We start from the raw sequence: 18,514 nt of genomic DNA on the forward strand, positions 1-18,514 counted from the left end.
AATGTGTAAGCATTCCACTAAATGAATCAGGATGAATGCAGGATGAACGCTGGTTGTCGTATAACCACCCTACAAACAAAGCAGAAGTAATGCGCAATAAAGTCTGGCTGTACGAGCCCCTCTATATGTCCTTTTTATTGTACATTCATCATGATTTGTGCTTGTTATGGCATCAGGACAGTTATATGTGGTCCCACCTTCAATACTGTTTGCACCTGCAAAAGTTTGAGGGCGGTTAGCTGGCAGCAGACTTTTGTACATCCAGTAGTGCAAAGCCCTGTTAACACATGCAAATTTTACATTTTCTGGATTTGGCCAACAGTTTCTGAAGCTACCTTGTATTCCTCCAGATGTTGCTGAATTACAATTCCTATCATTCCTGTCTGTTGGCCAGGCTGATTGGAGCAATAATAATAATAATAATAATAATAATAATAATAATAATAATTTATTATTTATACCCCGCCCATCTGGCTGGGCCTCCCCAGCCACTCTGGGCGGCTTCTAACAAAACACTAAAATACAATAACCTATTAAACAGTAAAAGCTTCTCTAAACAGAGCTGCCTTTAGATGTCTTCTAAAAGTTTGGTAGTTATTTTTCTCTTTGACATCTGGTGGGAGGGCGTTCCACAGGGCGGGTGCCACTACCGAGAAGGCCCTCTGCCTGGTTCCTTGAAACTTGGCTTCTCGCAGTGAGGGAACTGCCAGAAGGCCCTCGGCGCTGGACCTCAGTGTCCGGGTAGAACGATGGAGGTGGAGATGCTCGTTCAGGTATACTATTCAGCTATTCAGAAATATCCGGAGGGATGCGGGTTGACCATCCCTGTTCTAAAGGCAATGATTTGAAAGTATTCTGGGCACGATATAGTCAAATTTAAGCTTTTTAAAGTCACTAATACTGGGAGGAGAGACCTAAGCATCATGCAGGCTGTCTCTCCCGATGCATTTAACTTCAGCTGGTTTGTGCTCTTGATTTGTGATTATTAGTCCCAAGGCTCTTGGTTATCTTGAATTTTAATTGTTCACAAGTACCAATCGATCTTCATTATTACAATCATGGACCTGCCACTAAATTACAATCAAAGAAACGCAAAATTACAGTTTCCAGGCCAGTGAAAGACTGGAATTAACAGCACGGCAAAGGGCTAGGATATGTGAGTGCATTGATGCACATTCATACTTAACACTAGAGTGAATTGTTGAAGGCTATTTGGTTAGTAAGGCACTTTAATCATCCGGTTCCTAGTAGTACATGCTGATGCACAGAATCTTGCCGCTTTGATGGCGATCTCCATGATTCTTAATCCAACCCCTAATTAGATTTCAAACAAATACATTCTGCTGAAAGCAGAGGATGTTCTATGCAAGCCTACTTCTTTTTTGTTATATTGAGAGAGATATTCCGATGTCTTACGCTTGTCCTCTTTGCATCTGTTCTTCACTCACTCTTGCTGTGCACATCATCTCATCAGGTCCTTGCTGCCATCATCTCTTTACCAATATTTGTCTGCTTCTTCCCTCTTGCATTCATATGCTTCTTCTCATATTGTTCCCCTCTGCTTTTCTTCTTCCGAACTGTCTTTAATTCCTTGCCCTCTCTTTTTTTCCCTTGTTTCACCACTCAAGCCACTTATCTCTGTCTCTGGCATTTAGGTCACCTTTTCCTTTCCCTTCCTCTTATTGCTGGAATTCTTCACTTCTTTAATAACATACATCGTGTGGCTAGACTTTCATGAGACCTTTCCCTCCTGAATTTTGGTAATTGTCTTTACATCTGGCAATTGGTTAAAGGGCCCATCTACATTACATAGCACTTGTCAAAGTATCTATATCTTTTTCGATTAATTTCTTTTCCCTCCCCCTATTCCTTCTGTAACTTGTGTTAACAGATGGTGAATAATTGGCCGAGTATTTTCTTTTTAAGAATGTACATCACCTGGCACAAAAATAGACTATCATGATTATTTAGCCAGCTCAATCCCGAAGATCCTGAGCAGACTTTTTCTTCAATCAAATATTTCCTCTCTTTTTTCAGTTATCATCTCTTGGCCTTCTGCTACTCTAATCTCCATGCCTGGATCAATATCTTCTTCCTCTGATCATCTAGGCATACCCCTAGCCTCCTACAAACTCCTTCTCAAAACTTGCGCCTTTTCCAGATTTTTCCCCCCTGGATCCCTATAGTCTCACTTTGCCTGCACCTCCAGTACTGCCAGACTTTGCTCTGCTAATCATGGTTTCTTGCTTATTAAAGTACACAGCTTATTAAAGTACACAGCCTGCAAACATCTTATGATCAAACTTTCCCCCTCTAAGCAGTTCGGATGTTCATGAGCAGTCCATGATGTCACAGCATGTCAACTAATAGCTGAAGAGAGGACAGTCACAAGGCCTATCTGTTTTCAATACATAAAAAAATGCTGTATAAAATCCTAAATAATTTGGGACTGGGATATCTAGCAGATTGTCTTCCTGTTATAACCCTGGTTGATCTTCCAAGGAAGCCTTGCTGATCATACCAGAACTAACAAAATGTCATCTTATGCAGATTTTGCTTCTTTTTAAGCTTCATATCTTGGCCATCTTTTACTCACTGCCTGGGCAACATCATTCTCCTGGGAAAATTTGAGGCTAGAAGAGACTGAGGTTAAACTCCTACGAGTTCTGGTTTTGAAACTGCTGCTAAGTTTTGGGAGGCGGTGCCAAATTAACAACCTCGATGCTCATTTGCCCATTATGGCAGTGCAAAAGAAAGTTAACAAGGGTGTGAATTATCACCACTAAAGTCCATTTTAAGTGCATTGCTCCAGGGCCTCATGGTTAACCATAAGTCACTAAAAAGAATCTAACCAGAGGCCCCATCTGTACTGTACCTTTAAAGCAGTATCATGCCACTTTCAAAAGTAATCACTCCCCCCAAAGCATGCTGGGTACTGCAGTTTGTGAAACGAGAGAGAGAGAGAGAGAGAGAGCCAGTGTGGCATAATGGCTAGAGTGTTGGACCTGGGAGCACACGGTTTGAATTCCGACTCAGCCATGAAGCTCACTGGGTGACCTTGGCCCAGTCGCCACTTCTCAGTCTAAACTGCTTCACAGGGTTGTTCTGAAGATGAAATGGGGAGGAGGAGAACCATGTACACCACCTTGAGATCCTTGGAAGATAAAGGTGGTATATAAGTGCAATGAATAAATAAACAATAAATAAATAAATAAATAAATAAATAAATAAATAAATAGTGCTCAGAGTTGTTAGGAGTTGTTAGGAGACCCTTATTCCCCTCACAGAGCTTCCTGAGTTCCATGGGAAGAGAGGTTGATTGCTGAACCACTACTGGAAACCCCTTTACCAAAAAAAAAGTCACTTTCCCCCCAAGGTTTCTTGGCTGGGAGGCAGCAATGACAGTTCAACAACCAGGCTTTGTGCGGCTAGTTTGCATTTGTGGTTCACATGGCTCAAAGACAAATGCAAACAGGGTGCTGCACTTTCATTCCTGTTAAGAGACAGCCTTCCCTACATTTCAGAGACAGATTCGGTGCCAGTGTTGAGGAAGAAGAATAAACTAGCATGGACAGAATGAAGAAAGTAACAGTGAATAATCAGACTAAGACATGCCATTACCATAGCCAGAAAGAAAGAGTAGCTCAAGCAAGTGGCAGGCATCTCATTTGGCTTCCTAGAGAGACTGGACTTGAAATTCCAGTTAAATCTACAATTTTGCAGAGACCTAAGATGGTTCACACCTTGTCTCTTAAGAGCAGGTCGAATCTTGAGAGGACAGACAGGAGAGAAGACTTTCAGGGAGGAATCTAGAGGTACAGCAGAACAAGAGGAATGTTTAAAACAAGTGAACCTGCGGGTCGTCGTTCAACAGGAACCGAGGTTTGGGCAGCAGAGGAGGTTTAGCGCTGGTTGGAGAAGTCTTGGGTATGCTGTTGCTTGCTTCATACTGTTTTAAATCATGGCAGTCAGGCTGCACAACCACTGATCCAGCATGGCTGCATTTGGGCACATGCGTGCCCACCTTCCATTCTCCGTTTCTGCCATTTTCTGAGCCCAGAGGCCCAATGTGATTTTGAGCAAATATAAGCTCAGTAGATGTCTGGCAGCTAATTTCATTGATAGTCATTTCGAGTTCTCTGATGGTATCTTCCAGGTTGTCCAGCCTTTGGTAAGTGTCTCTGCAAATCTCTTGGCTTCTTAGGGTCATGTCATCAAGAGAAGTGCTTTCCTTTGGCTTGTCTTCTAAACCTGTGTCTATCTCGTCCTTGTCTGTGCTGCCACCAACAGGAGCCAGAGATGCTGCGTCATACCCAATGACTTCTCTATTCCCAGGGGATTCTGGGTGCTGCAAGGGAAAATACGTTTCTGAAGCATCTGTCAGATGACCTCTCTGCATTGGTGCAATAGCAACATCAGGGCCTTTCAAAGCTATTGGAACATCTTCTGTGTTCTGATTGGCTTCTTCGTTTTTTGATTCTACAGCATTGCTTCTCTTATCCAACCCTATGAACACATCACTTCCTTCTACTGGTGAAGAAAATGTCTTATATTCAAGTGTGAAAACAGGTGATTCGCTTTCTTTTGAAAGGGCCCCAATCCCTTGGACAGTTGTCTGTAGACTACTTCCTTGCTTGCCCCAAACTTTCACAAATATAGCATCTTCTCCTTCAAGTTGAACAATTTCATCTTCCGGTGAAATTTTTGTTTTTTCAAATGCTACCAAGCCTCCTTCTCCCCCATGATCAGTGTCACAAAGAAGACCAGTTCCAGGCAGATATCTACGAGATTTCACTTTAGCTGGCAGAGAATGAGTGCATGTTGAGGCCTTATTGGACAGGCCTCCTTTCAGCTTCTTTTCATCCTTTTTCAGCTTTCCCAACAAGACCTCTGGGCTCTCCCTCGTTTCTACCATAGTCCATCCAATGACTCCTGTCTGTCCTCTGATGCATTGGTGATCACGAGTCCGAAGGTTGCATATCCCCTTATCAGCTTCTGGCTGAGATTCATGAAATGTCAAGCTGGACACCCACTCAGAAATGGCAATATGAGGGAGGTGGGAATTGTAATCAGATGGAGGTTTTGAGAGTCCTGACTCCTAAGGGAAAATTCAGACAAGAATTATTGAGGCGGGAGAGTTTGCTGGATGAAAAAAGCTAACAACCGTCTTCTCGGCTCAATATTCGAATGAGTTCTTAATAGTGGGCCTGGATCAACCTGTTTGGCCATCTGGGCTACTCTCTTGTTTTGAAGTGCAATTCCCATCACCCCTGAACACTAGACATGCTGGCAAAGGCTGATGGGAGTTGCAGTTCAAGACATCTGGAGAGCAGCACATTGGAGAAACCTGGTCCACCACAAGAACTAGTCTGAACATAAGAGACGTTTCAGGCACCAATGTGGAGGTGTCGGACCCAAATGAAGGATATTTGGCAAAACACCATTCCAAAATTTGATACCTGTGGATGGCAGCCCAAATCTTGATGTCTACCAAACTAGAAAAGCCTGTCAGTCATCTCAAGGTATAGTTTATAGGCAAAGCCAAATGGCTAATTTACAATGCAACATCATTCCAGGTTAACTGTGATTGCTTCCCCCAAATAGTCCTGGAAACTGTAGTTTATAGATGATATAGATAGATAGATAGATAGATAGATAGATAGATAGATAGATAGATGATAGATAGAAATATCTGTTGCGGATCTCTATTTTCTCTTGCAAAAATATGATTCCTAGGAAGCTGGTAGTAAGATGTAGTATAAGGTTACCAGATGTCCCTGTTTTCCAGGAACAGTCCCCGGATTTGCAAATCAGTCCCCTGACAAAATCCAGCTCTTTAGTAGGAAGTTGAAAAGTGTCCCCAGATTCATTGGAAAAAGTCTGGTAACCTTAAGTAGTAGGTGTGCCCACAGAAATGAAATAAAGTCAGAAGCAATGAAGAAGCCAAGTATCCTAACCCCTTGCACATAAAGCAAATCCAACTCCCCACAAGCACTTTTGCCCGCAGAATCCAACCCACAGCTTACCACAAGCAGAGAGCAGGCACACACCCCAGGAAAGCTATCTGTAGAGCACAGGGCTCAAGCACAACAGTCAGGCTACAAACAGTGAGAGGGAAGATAAATCAAAATCTCCTAGGATAAATAAAAATCTCCTAGGACAACGGCCAATGTGAACTGCAGGTACATGTCCTCCCCCATGGGATCCCAGAGCATGAGCCACACCCATCTGTCAGTCCATGTCCATGTAATTTTATCAGCTGCTACTTCAGCTCACTTAACATTTGGTCTCTACTTATTGCAGCTCCTGAAGGTGCCTGAGGTGTTGGGGAGGGAACCACAAGATCCTGTGCTAGAGGAGGGTGTGGCATAAGAAGAGCCAATGGGCCCATCTAGTCCAGCATCTTGTTCATACAGGGGCCAACCAGATGCCTGTGGGAAACCCAAAAGCAGGATTCATGCGCAACAGCACTCTCTCCTTCTGTGGTTTCCAGCGACAGGCATTCAGAGGCATCGCTGCCTCCAGTTTCCTAACCTCCCTGGAGCACCGCTGAGACAGTTTGAGAGAAATCAGCAAATTCTCAACGGTATCCCACTCTCTACACCAGCGGTTCTCAACCTGTGGATCCCCAGATGTTGTTGGACTACAACTCCCATCATCCCTGAGCTCTGGCCTTGCTAGCTAGGGGTGATGGGAGTTGTAGTTCAACCACATCTGGGGACCACAGGTTGAGAAATGCTACACTGAACCAAATCTCCAGAACACTTCCAGATACTGTATACTAACAGTAATAAAAAACTTTTCCGATTTCATAGGATGTGACTCAAGCCACAGATTAGCACCAGAACGGAAGCATTGTAGTTGGGGGAGATAAGAATGTGGCATTCTCCGCCCCCTCATCCCCCCAGATCCATGCACTTGGAAACGAGCAGTGATAACAAGCACTGAGGCTCCGCCCAAACGGCATGGCATGCATTGCAGTCAGGAAATCCTTTTGTCTGGAAGTGCAGGCGGAATAATAGCGCAAGCAGAAAAAGTGAGTTACCCCCAACTAAACAGTGATCGGCACTCCCGGTTCCGCCCCAGTCCAAACTTTCCCAGCATTCTTTGGGGGGAGGCCCAGCAAATCATACACCTATCCCTTCAAAAGAGTCACACAGGGTTAGTGCCGGTTGGATCCCGTGTTGTGTCAGGACAATGCACACTACTTGTGTCAGGTGGGTAATGTGGGAAAGAGCCGTTAGTTGGTTAGTGTACGGAGAGGTAGAGAGAGAGAAAGAGACAGAAGAGTTAACAAGGGGCTGCAGAAAAGGAAGAGGAATCCTGTTAGAGGTGCTATGGCAGGTAGCCGGTCAGAGGGAAGGAAGAGAAGAAGGGAGTTGTGATCCGTCCGAGCAACGGCTGTGTTACCTTCCATCCTTCGGCTGCTATGGTGGCCCCATTGGGCCACATGTCTGCGGCAGGGGCGAGCTGGTCGCAATGGAACTTAGGAATAAATGAAGAGCTTCTCTGAAATACCTGAGGAAGTCAGAACATGGGTTGTTTTGGGTTTGGTTTTTTTGAGGGACTGTATACAGACAGAAAACAAAATAGTGTGGGTTGCGGCTCAAGGAGGATAACCACGAGCTTATGGGGTGGCATGGAACTGACAGCCAGGAAAATGACCGCAGGGCTTGGCCATACCCTCAGTTTCAGAAAGGATCTGCAGGCAGACAGTTTGTTAAAAACTGAAATCACAAGATGTACCGTTATGAGAACACCCACTTTCAGCTGTGTAACAGACAGTATACTGTGCTACAGAATGACAATGACACACAGAAATAGGAATACAGTACACCCCTTTTATGCCCTCAATGTTGCTGGACAGGAAACCTTGAAATTCACTTGTAGGTGAAAACTACACTTGCTTGTTTGTTTTTAAAATACCAACCATAAACCTTTCTTGATTTTAAGCCCACATTCACCCAATTGGCCCAATTGTACTGACTAGTGATAAAAAAGACATTGCAGTGATGTTTCGGGGAGGGGGGGGGAGACAAAGGAAGAAAGTTGATCTCGGGGTCCTTCTTGGCACCCACAAATCTACTGTTATTTTTGCTTCCAGATCTGCAGTAATTATAAATTATAACAAGCTTCGCTAAGGTGAAGGAGAACTTCATTTCTATATCACATCAAGCTACATATTACACTTAGCTCTGCTTTAAAAAAAATCAAAAGGAAAATGTATAAGGGTTTCAGTCCCAAGTCTGTAAGTCCCCCTTTGGAGGTTTTGGCTGTTACCATAACGATGGTTCAGAGAATATGTTAAAATCATAATGCTCAGAATTGAGTGGGATAGTGTAGTTCTAAGCATGCCCACCAGGAGGCAACATTTCCCCATAAACTGCTTCTAAACTCAGGGACCATTCCAAGTTGCAGTTACAGATAGGTAGCCGTGTTGGTCTGCCATAGTCAAAACAAAATAAAAAAATTCCTTCCAGTAGCACCTTAAAGACCAACTAAGTTAGTTCTTGGTATGAGCTTTCGTGTGCATGCACACTTCTTCAGATACACTGAAACAGAAGTCACCAGACCCTTCTATATAGTGAGAAGGTGGGGAGGGGTATTACTCAGAAGGGTGGTGGGATTGGGTGATTGGCAGGTAGCTGTGATGAGCCTGTTGACGACTCTTAACGACTGCAATAGGTCTTACAGGAAAAAGCAAGGGGTGAGAAGGTGAAAAATGGCTTTGTCATGTATAATGAGATAAGAATCCAATGTCTTTGTTCAGACCAGGTCTCTCCATGGTTTTAAGTTTGGTAATAAGTTGCAATTCAGCAGCTTCTCTTTCCAGTCTATTTCTGAAATTCCTTTGTAATAGAACAGCTACTTTGAGATCTTGTATAGAATGTCCTAGGAGACTGAAGTGTTCTCCTACTGGTTTCTCTGTCTTGTGGTTCCTGATGTCAGATTTATGTCCGTTTATTCTTTGGCGTAAGGTTTGGCCTGTTTGTCCAATATAGAGAGCTGAAGGACACTGTTGGCATTTGATGGCATACACAATGTTAGACGATGAGCAATTAAATAGTCCCGAGATGGTATGTGTGATGTTGTTGGGGCCAGTAATGGTGTTGTCCGGGTGTATGTGGCAGCAAAGTTGGCATCTGGGTTTATTGCAGGCTCTGGTGCCAGTGTCCGTGTTAAGTCTGGTTATAGTATTATTGTGGGTTAGGAGTTGTTTAAGATTGGGTGGCTGTCTGTAGGCAATGAAAGGTCTTCCTCCCAGAGCTTGAGAAAGAGAACTGTCATTGTCCAGGAGAGGTTGTAGATCTCTGATGATGCGTTGTACTGTTTTAACTTGGGAGCTGTATGTGATGACTAGAGGTGTTCTGTTATTTTCTTTTTTGGGTCTGTCTTGCAGCAAGTTCTCTCTGGGTATCAGTCTGGCTCTGTTGATCTGCTGTCTAACTTCATCTGCTGGGTATTTTATTTCTAAAAAGATTTGCTGTAGATCTCTTAGGTGGGAGTCTCTGTCTGTAGAATTGGAACAGATGCGGCTGTAACGTAGTGCCTGGCTATATACAATGGACTGTTTGGTATGTTTGGGATGGTAGCTAGAGGCATGTAGATATGTTTGTCGGTCAGTTGGTTTACGGTATAAGGTGGTGTCTATGCGCCCATCCTGTATTTTTATGGTAGTGTCCAAAAAATGTATTTCTTGCATAGATTGATTCATTGTTAGGTTGATTGTGGGGTGAAAATCATTGAATTTCTGGTGGAAGGTGTCCAGGGTCTGTTGACCATGTGTCCAGATGATAAAAATATCGTCAATGTATCGCAGGTACAGGAGAGGTTTGAGTGGGTAGGAGTTTAGGAAACGTTGTTCTAAATCCGCCATGAAGATGTTGGCATGCGGGTGCCCATTGCTGTGCCGCTGATCTGAAGGAACAGGTCATCACCGAATTTGAAGTTGTTGTGGGTAAGGACAAATTGGCAGAGTTTGGTAGCAAAGTCCGCTGTGGTTTTATCTGAAATGGTGCTCCTTATAGCTTGTAAACCATCGTTGTGTGGGATGTTGGTATACAGAGATTCCACATCCATAGTAGCTAGTATAGTATCGTTGGGAAGATTATTTAAAGATTGTATTTTCCTCAGAAAATCTGTGGTGTCACGTACATAGCTGCGAGCACTGATGGCATATGGTTTCAGAACAGAGTCCATATAACCGGAGACACCCACTGTAATAGTGCCAATACCTGAAATGATGGGGCGTCCTGGATTTCCTGGTTTGTGTATTTTAGGTAGAAGACAGAAAGTTCCTGGTCGAGGTTCTGTTGGTGTGTTTGTGAGGATCTGTTCTTGGATGTGTGGGGGTAGCTCCTTAACAATCTTGTTCAGTTCTTTTTTGTATTCTTGTGTGGGGTCTGAGTCCAATTTTATGTAAAAGGCGGTATTGGAAAGTTGTCTGTGAACCAGACTTAACACGGACACTGGCACCAGAGCCTGCAATAAACCCAGATGCCAACTTTGCTGCCACATACACCCGGACAACACCATTACTGGCCCCAACAACATCACACATACCATCTCGGGACTATTTAATTGCTCATCGTCTAACATTGTATATTCCATCAAATGCCAACAGTGTCCTTCAGCTCTCTATATTGGACAAACAGGCCAAACCTTACGCCAAAGAATAAACGGACATAAATCTGACATCAGGAACCACAAGACAGAGAAACCAGTAGGAGAACACTTCAATCTCCCAGGACATTCTATACAAGATCTCAAAGTAGCTGTTCTATTACAAAGGAATTTCAGAAATAGACTGGAAAGAGAAGCTGCTGAATTGCAACTTATTACCAAACTTAAAACCATGGAGAGACCTGGTCTGAACAAAGACATTGGATTCTTATCTCATTATACATGACAAAGCCATTTTTCACCTTCTCACCCCTTGCTTTTTCCTGTAAGACCTATTGCAGTCGTTAAGAGTCGTCAACAGGCTCATCACAGCTACCTGCCAATCACCCAATCCCACCACCCTTCTGAGTAATACCCCTCCCCACCTTCTCACTATATAGAAGGGTCTGGTGACTTCTGTTTCAGTGTATCTGAAGAAGTGTGCATGCACACGAAAGCTCATACCAAGAACTAACTTAGTTAGTCTTTAAGGTGCTACTGGGAGGAATTTTTTTATTTCATTCCAAGTTGATTACTATACTACTACATTGCCAGCATTTTACAATAGTAACGAACAACCTGGTGAATTTCTGATATCTGCAGGTTCTGGGTTAAATTTCATTTCCTTTGCAGTCCAAGTGACATTTTTTAGCAGCTGAAAAATTCATTTGACAAAAGCTGGGTCTGGCTAACCCATGGCTAACTACACGCTTACATTCTTAACAGTTCCGTAACACCCTTTCTCTAAAAATGCAAATCCACTGGAAGAGGAGAACTTAGAATGGAGTTGCGTTAAATGAGGGTTCTGTCATCTGAATGTATCCCCATTTCTCCACTCCAAACCCACTGGTGTTTCCCTCCACATGGTTCAAAGAGCAACCATATAGAACAGCATTTCCCAAACTTGGGTCTCCAGCTGTTTTTGGACTACAGTTCCCATCATCCCTGACCAATGGTCCTGCTAGCTAGGGATGATGGGAGTTGTAATCCAAAAACAGCTGGAGACCCAAGTTTGGAACAATGTGATATAACCCTGCAATAACTTTTGACAGCACCATAAAATATTATTTTTAATACCGGTTTGGGAAGTACGTTTATCAATGGGAAATCTGAATTTCTGGGGATACACATTCAGATGACATAAGCAAAGCAGCAAATGGGGGGAAAAACACCATACTCTTAAATGGAAAAATAAGGGAATTAGATGCATTTGGGAATGTCACTATCCAAAGCCATAGCTACACAGAGAAAAAAAAGTCAGCTGGATCCTTGGGGAAACAAGACACAGGAGGGTTAAAAATGTGAGCATCAGAAAAACCTACGTGTGGATGGATAGCATTGCTATGATAAAAATGAAACATCACAGACACTGCTGTGCCGTTTCCTTAACTGTACCTCCAATAATTTCATAAGGGATAGAGAAGAACTTAATCCAATTCAATGTCCTGTTTGAACAAATTTACCTGGTTCCAAGAACAAAATGTGGCTGTTCTTCCTGTAACCAAAAACTACAATACAGCTGTGTAGCTAGCTCTGACATTTTCAGCTGATGCCCAGGTAACACTGGGAAACACTGAACAATGTAAAATAAATACTCTGCCAGCAGCACGGATTTGAGAAAATTAAACCAAATCAGTCCAAAATGTAATGGAATATATAAAGCCCTAATTAGAACTTGGGATAAATACAGAGAATAATTGACACTATTGACACCGCTTTTATATTGCAAACATTTTCCAAATGGCAAGGGGATTAGGTATCTGAGAACAATGTGTGTTTTTTTTCAAATTTCTGTGGGGTGTGGGGCTGGGTGGGAGGGAGGGAGGTAGATGTCATTTATAAAGCCATGAAATGTAAAATGTGGAATCACTTCCTGACCCCCCCCCCATTAGCTTCTGGTTGAGATTCAAATTATTACAAATTAGGAGTCAAATTCAGGCAATACAATGAGAGCTAAGTGACATGAAATCTGACAAAATTTGAACAGCTGCTAATACGTCACGTTACTTGCAAAAACGTCTTCTCTGTGGAGCCTGAAGATTACAAAGATAAAGACAAATGGGAGAGGGATTTACAGGTGTCAATTTCAAACTCTCTTCGGATTTATATCTGTAGAGAAGGGCCATGTTAACTGTGTATAATTAACCTATATAGATAACTTTTTTTTATAAATGGTTGTAATGGTACCATATTTCATCCAGTAAAAAGAAAATACATGGAAATACATCTTGTGCTTTTGGGAGGCATTGTTAAGTCAGTGCAGATTTCATGTATATATAGCCATCCCATAAGAAAGCGAGTTTTATATACTGGAGGAATGTTATTAGAAAGATCAAATACATTAACCCTAACCCCTCAAAACAAATACACACAGACACATACACATACACACACACACACGCAAACACCCTCCCCCACTAAATCCCGTAGTAATTATCCTGAGTTATTTGAAACCTTACATCTCAAAAATATGCAGTTCTGCTGTGGGCACAAATGATTTTAATAATGTATTGGGAAAAAGAATGGTGTCGCCTGCAACACAGGAATGGATACAGAGTGCAGCAAACAGTGTTAATTCACAAGCTGACCTTTTACAGGCAAGACATTGATGGGAAGGGATGAATCAGATGAGACAATCAGATGAGACAATCCCAGTCAATAGGGACTGTTCGTTCCATAGCAGCCTCATAATGGAGCTAATGAAAATGCCTGACAATAAGTGTTGTCAATAGTGCAATACTTTCATTAATGAGACTTAGTTTTGAACAGGACTGGAGGGAGTTTGCGGCCTTTCAGCCACCACCTTCACCATGCTGAGTGGAGCTGATGGGAGTTGAATCTAACAACATCTGAAGGGCCGCAGATTCCCCCATTCTTGGGGATAGTGTACAACAAGCAGTTAGTCCCTAGTTGTTCAACTCTTATTGGAGGTGTTGAGCACCTGAGGCTCTCCAGAGAACTGACTCCAGCTCTCATCAGCCTCAGCATGACCAACCGTCAGGGATGATGAGAGGTTCCTCACCTCTTAGTAACAGCAACCAGATGTTTTCTGAGTAGATGTTGGGGGGGGGGGTCCAACATTTGGTTAATGCAGGATTGCAGACTGAGTGTAATGTCTAGAAGCACAAGTCATGCTTAGGGATGCAAACATTTGCTGACATTCAGCCAGAACATAACCTGCAAAGTGAATCTCCGCTTTGGGAGATCCTGCTCTAGCGGGTTTCTCATTGAATTTCTCATAATTCTAGAATCTACAGGCATAGGCAAACTCCGGCCCTCCAGATGTTTGGGACTACAACTCCCATCATCCCTAGCTAACAGGACCAGTGGTCAGGGATCATGTAGTCCCAAACATCTGGAGGGCCAGAGTTTTCCTATGCCTGATCTACTCCCTACAAAAGATTAGGAAGTCCATCTCTTGGCTTCACAGGCCACTAGAGCAGGGCTTTATCAGTCTGGCCACAGTGCAGCCACTGAGTCACCTCAACGACATGGATGGAAACGGCCACACTGGGGCCAAAACTGCTTCTGCAGTTCTGCGGACCATTTGCAAGTGGCTCCTTCTTACATATGCCCTGCCTACCTCGAGCTCTGCAATGATCCGGTCTTCCTCATCATCATCTTTGATGGCAGAGGCAATGATGGGGGGCGTAGAGGCAGGCCTAGCGACCTCTGACACAGTCCTCCTCAGCTTCACCTGCGGCTTCTGGGTCTCCAGCTCTTCTGATTCGGCTTTCTGGAAGAACAAGCAAAGGGAGAGGTGATGAATGGGAAAGAGGAAGGGGGAAAGGGCACGGGACAAATCCAGTTCACTGGGAGTGCTCCCTGTTTTATGGGAGGGATTAATGTTCATACTAGAAATTTAGGTTTGCATAATCGAAGTGGATGAAAGTGCTATTTCAGCCTAAAATAGCATCTTTTTTTTTTTTTAAAAAAAGAGGCTTTTTGCAGTTCGGAAACAGATGGAGAAATATATTGAGAAGTGTGCAGTGAATGAATGACTAATGGGAAAATGTGCAAGTAAATTGGGATGAATACAGAATGAATGCTCACTGTCGTATAACCACCCTGCAAACAAATCAGAACTAATGCTCAATAAAGACTGGATGTACTGGCCCCTCAAGATGTCCTTTTTATTGCACATTCATGATGATTTGTGCTCACAATAACATCAGGATAGTTATATACAGTCCACTTTGAAAACTAATGAACGGACTTTCAGTTGTTTGGAAAGTGATGAGGAAATGCATTTAAAACTGTATGATAAAGGAATGATTAATAGACAAAGACTTGTAAGACCCTGATTTTGGGAAAGATGGAGGGCACAAGGAGAAGGGGACGACAGAGGAAAATATGGTTGGACAGTGTTTTCGAAGCTACAAACATGAGCTTGACCAAACTGCAGGAGGCAGTGGAAGACAGGAGTGCCTGGCATGCTCTGGTCCATGGGGTCACGAAGAGTCAGACACGACTAAATGACTAAACAACAATAACAAAACATCCAAATCAGGATGGATGAAGGTTGAATGCTTGTTGTCATAAAACAGCCCCATAAACAAGTCAGGATGAAGACTGGACATAAGTCTAACTTTTGTGTAAACTTAGTGCAAGCAAAGCAGAATTAATGCTGAATGAACAGGTCGTCTGGAGGAGCCCCGGGATATCTCTGGCCTGTCATATAAGGGATTCATACCTTCATGAAACTGGATTCCTTTTTGCTGGTGACAATCACCTCTCCTGTACGGGTGGTCGTGAGACCATGGGAGGATGGGAAACTCCGCCGAGGTGGGGGTGGGGGAGGAGACTTGGAGGGCTTCTCAGTCCGATATCTGGGCACCGTCAACTCATCTAGGGAGGTTGACAAAGTTAGCGTTAGGAGCCATGCATTTAATTCACAGCTTTCTCCAGCACACACAATGCTGCACATTGTCTCTCTGCCCAGGTGGATCTGCACATTGGAAGCTGCGTGCAGCTGTCTGGAGGCAGCAATAAAGGACAAGGTCTCAGAGACTTGAGGAACATACATAAACCTCACCCACAAAGGATTAGAGACTGGGGTGACATCCACAGCATACGCTGAAATCAGGTTTATATCAATGTTATCTCCCAAAAGATCTTGGAAACTGTAGCTGACCCCCTCGTTGCCTTGACTGCTCCTCACCACAGAGCACTGCACTGTCTGTCTCCCCACCGCTCTGCACCTGCCTTACCTGATCCACGGCGGCCGCTGGGGTCCATTTTGGTTGTGGCCTTCTGTGCATGTTGGGGTTTGGAGGGCTTGTGCTCTGGGGTGGAGGCGGCGCTCCCACTGCCACCGCTGCTGGAGGTCTGCTTGTGCTTGGCCGCAAACTCCAAGTCAGGGATGGCTTTCATAAGCTCAGCTTGGGTCTCTTCCAGGAGGCGGTTAATATCCTTAGCACTGTACTGGGTCAAGGCTGCTCGCTTTTCCTCCCAGTCTCGCTCGGCAGCCTGTAAAGCAGGGCTGGGGTAACTGATGCACTCATTACTCTGGAGCATGTATTAGAAAACATGTATTAGAAAAAACACATGGGCAAATAGCGGCTAGGTGGAGAGGAAGGAGTGTTGAGGAGACTGGGACTCAGGAAAGGAGAGGATAGTGCATGGGTAGGCAAACTAAGGCCCGGGGGTCGGATCCGGCCCAATCACCTTCTAAATCTGGCCCACGGATGGTCTGGAAATCAGCGTGTTTTTACATGAGTGGAATGTGTCCTTTTATTTAAAATGCATTTCTGGGTTATTTGTGGGGCATAGGAATCCGTTCATTCCTCCCACAAAAAAATATAGTCTGGCCCCCCACAACGTCTGAGGGACAGTGGACTGGCCCCCTGCTGAAAAAGTTTTGCTGATCCCTGGGATAGTGAGAATGGAAGAGGGAAGGGAGATTTGGCTGGTGTGAAACAAAATGACCAGTAGGGCTAGAGCAGGGATGAGAAACCTGCTACCCTCCAGATGATCTTTGACTCCAGCTTCCATCGGCCTCTGCGGGGATGATGGGAGTTGTAGTCCAACAACATTTGGAGGGCCATGTATTCTCCATTCCTAGGTTGGGGGTCTAGCCCTGAAAGAACTTCTATACCTTTAAGAGTTACACAGAAAGGAAATTCTATCTGTTGTGGCCTCTACGATCACTGGAGCATTGTGTTTGTGTAACATAACATTATTTTAACTTTGTGAAAGCAGTTACAGGTTTTCTTTAAATTGCATACATAAATCACTAGGAAGGTAATTCCATCAAATGAGGGGCCACCACTGAGAAGACCCTGTTTCTCCAATTCACAAGAGGAGGATCACAAAGGGAGGGAAGAGAGGTTAAGTGATCGCTGTCAACATTGGTGGTAGACTGCACTTGCTTGGAGCAGAGAGACAGCAAATACCACAGGGCAAAGTTTTCCATCTCAGGCACCAAAATGTTGTAGTATGGCTCTGGATCTTGCCTGAGGAGTAGCTGTTTCCAAAGGCTTTGCATACAAATTCCCTCTCCTGGAGTACTTCCAGACTGTCACATTTTAGCGCTCACCTCTCGCTCCCATTCCATTCCATGATTTTGTTTGTTTTTGTCAACAGCACAGTTAGGGTACACCCGGTCCACATTGCCTTATCCATTTCACCTGCTCTCCTCCCCTGGAACGTTCTGGTATGTTTCTATGTTATTACACCCACAATGGGTTTTGCTCCACCATTATGAGTCCTTACCAGGTTTGCCCCTCCCATTGTCCCACTAACTCCCAGATGCGGTGCCCCCTTTTAATCACCCCCTCCTGCCCTGAGCAGAAGTGTGCAATATGGAAATGCTGCGTTTCTGTGACCTGGGAAGAACAACCGTGTGTTTGATGGGAATCCAGTGTGTGAACTGTATCCTATTCCTTAAGGACCTTGTTTCTCTTCCACTTTATCATCATAAACTGCTCTCACCTCCATAGACACTGATCTGTCCACGCTCCTCTTGCTGGGGGTCTCGGAGCCTGTCTGGGTCTTGGCAGCAACCATCTCTGAACCCCGGGATGGGTTGCTACCCTTGGACAAGTGGCTCTGCATTTGGCTCTGCCCGTAGCTGCTTGTGCCCAGGCTGTCCGTGGAAGCGGTCAGGTCGTGGAGGTTCATCGGGGGGCTGGTGGGTACCTCGAAATCCAAGCCCCTGCTGAAGTCACTTTCTGGCTCCACTTTCTTTGGAGACTGGCTAAGGTGATTACTGGACAAGTCCCAGACCCCTTCGTCAACTTGCCTGCCGAGAAAAAGGTCAAAGGTCAGAGTGTGTGGGCGACAGACTCAAAAATGGCTGCCACCTGCAAATAGCAGCAAACGCTGCTGCGTCTGTTTGCCTACAAGGGCCGTTCTCTGAAACTGCCCGTTAGGGGTGCATGAACAGCAGCATTGATAAAACGATGGCTGAGGAGCCCGGAGGTCAGTGAGGACGAGAGAAGCTGCGGCCGTTTGGAAGAAGCAAATGCGGGTGCAATGGCAATCGGGGCGATGATGGCAGCGGAGCCCTGGCCAGTGGGAGGGGCCTTAGGGATCAGGAGGCGGGGCTTTAAAGAAACACCACACTTACATCACCCGGAGAATGGGCTGGGGACACCTGAGGTCGTTTTCGCTCGTGAAGCTTAAGCAAGCCTGATCCTGGCCAGTACCTGGAAATCCCATTTAGGAATCCCATGTGTTCTGTTTTGAGCTCCTTGGAGGAAGCAGGAGGGATGCAGGCACGGCAAATAAAAATGCCAGGCGTTTCCAGGTACACCTGCAGGGAACTCTAGCATCTTTGTGGGAGGGGACAGAAGGTTACGTCTCGGCCTATCGGGTCCCAGAAGAAACAAGCAGGGCTTCCGCTCGCTCG

General features: G+C 44.5%; 1 protein-coding gene across 15 annotated transcripts in view; it reads right to left on the reverse strand.

The window, feature by feature from the left end:
* Positions 1-18,514, reverse strand: part of SRCIN1 (SRC kinase signaling inhibitor 1) — a 331,708-nt gene that overhangs the window by 14,899 nt on the left and 298,295 nt on the right. For 13 of the 15 annotated variants that reach the window (XM_079949239.1, XM_079949240.1, XM_079949242.1 and 10 more), the window contains 6 exons: positions 17,596-17,905; positions 15,873-16,131; positions 15,356-15,510; positions 14,246-14,398; positions 7,411-7,518; positions 3,854-5,098 (listed from right to left, as the gene is read on the reverse strand). In XM_079949239.1, the coding sequence (XP_079805365.1) occupies positions 3,854-5,098; positions 7,411-7,518; positions 14,246-14,398; positions 15,356-15,510; positions 15,873-16,131; positions 17,596-17,905 (2,230 nt within the window). The remainder of the gene's footprint in view (positions 1-3,853; positions 5,099-7,410; positions 7,519-14,245; positions 14,399-15,355; positions 15,511-15,872; positions 16,132-17,595; positions 17,906-18,514) is intronic. The other 2 variants (XM_079949238.1, XM_079949237.1) reach the window with 1 other exon arrangement.

This window comes from Podarcis cretensis (genome assembly GCF_951804945.1).
Source record: "Podarcis cretensis genome assembly, chromosome: 13".
NCBI lineage: Eukaryota > Metazoa > Chordata > Lepidosauria > Squamata > Lacertidae > Podarcis > Podarcis cretensis.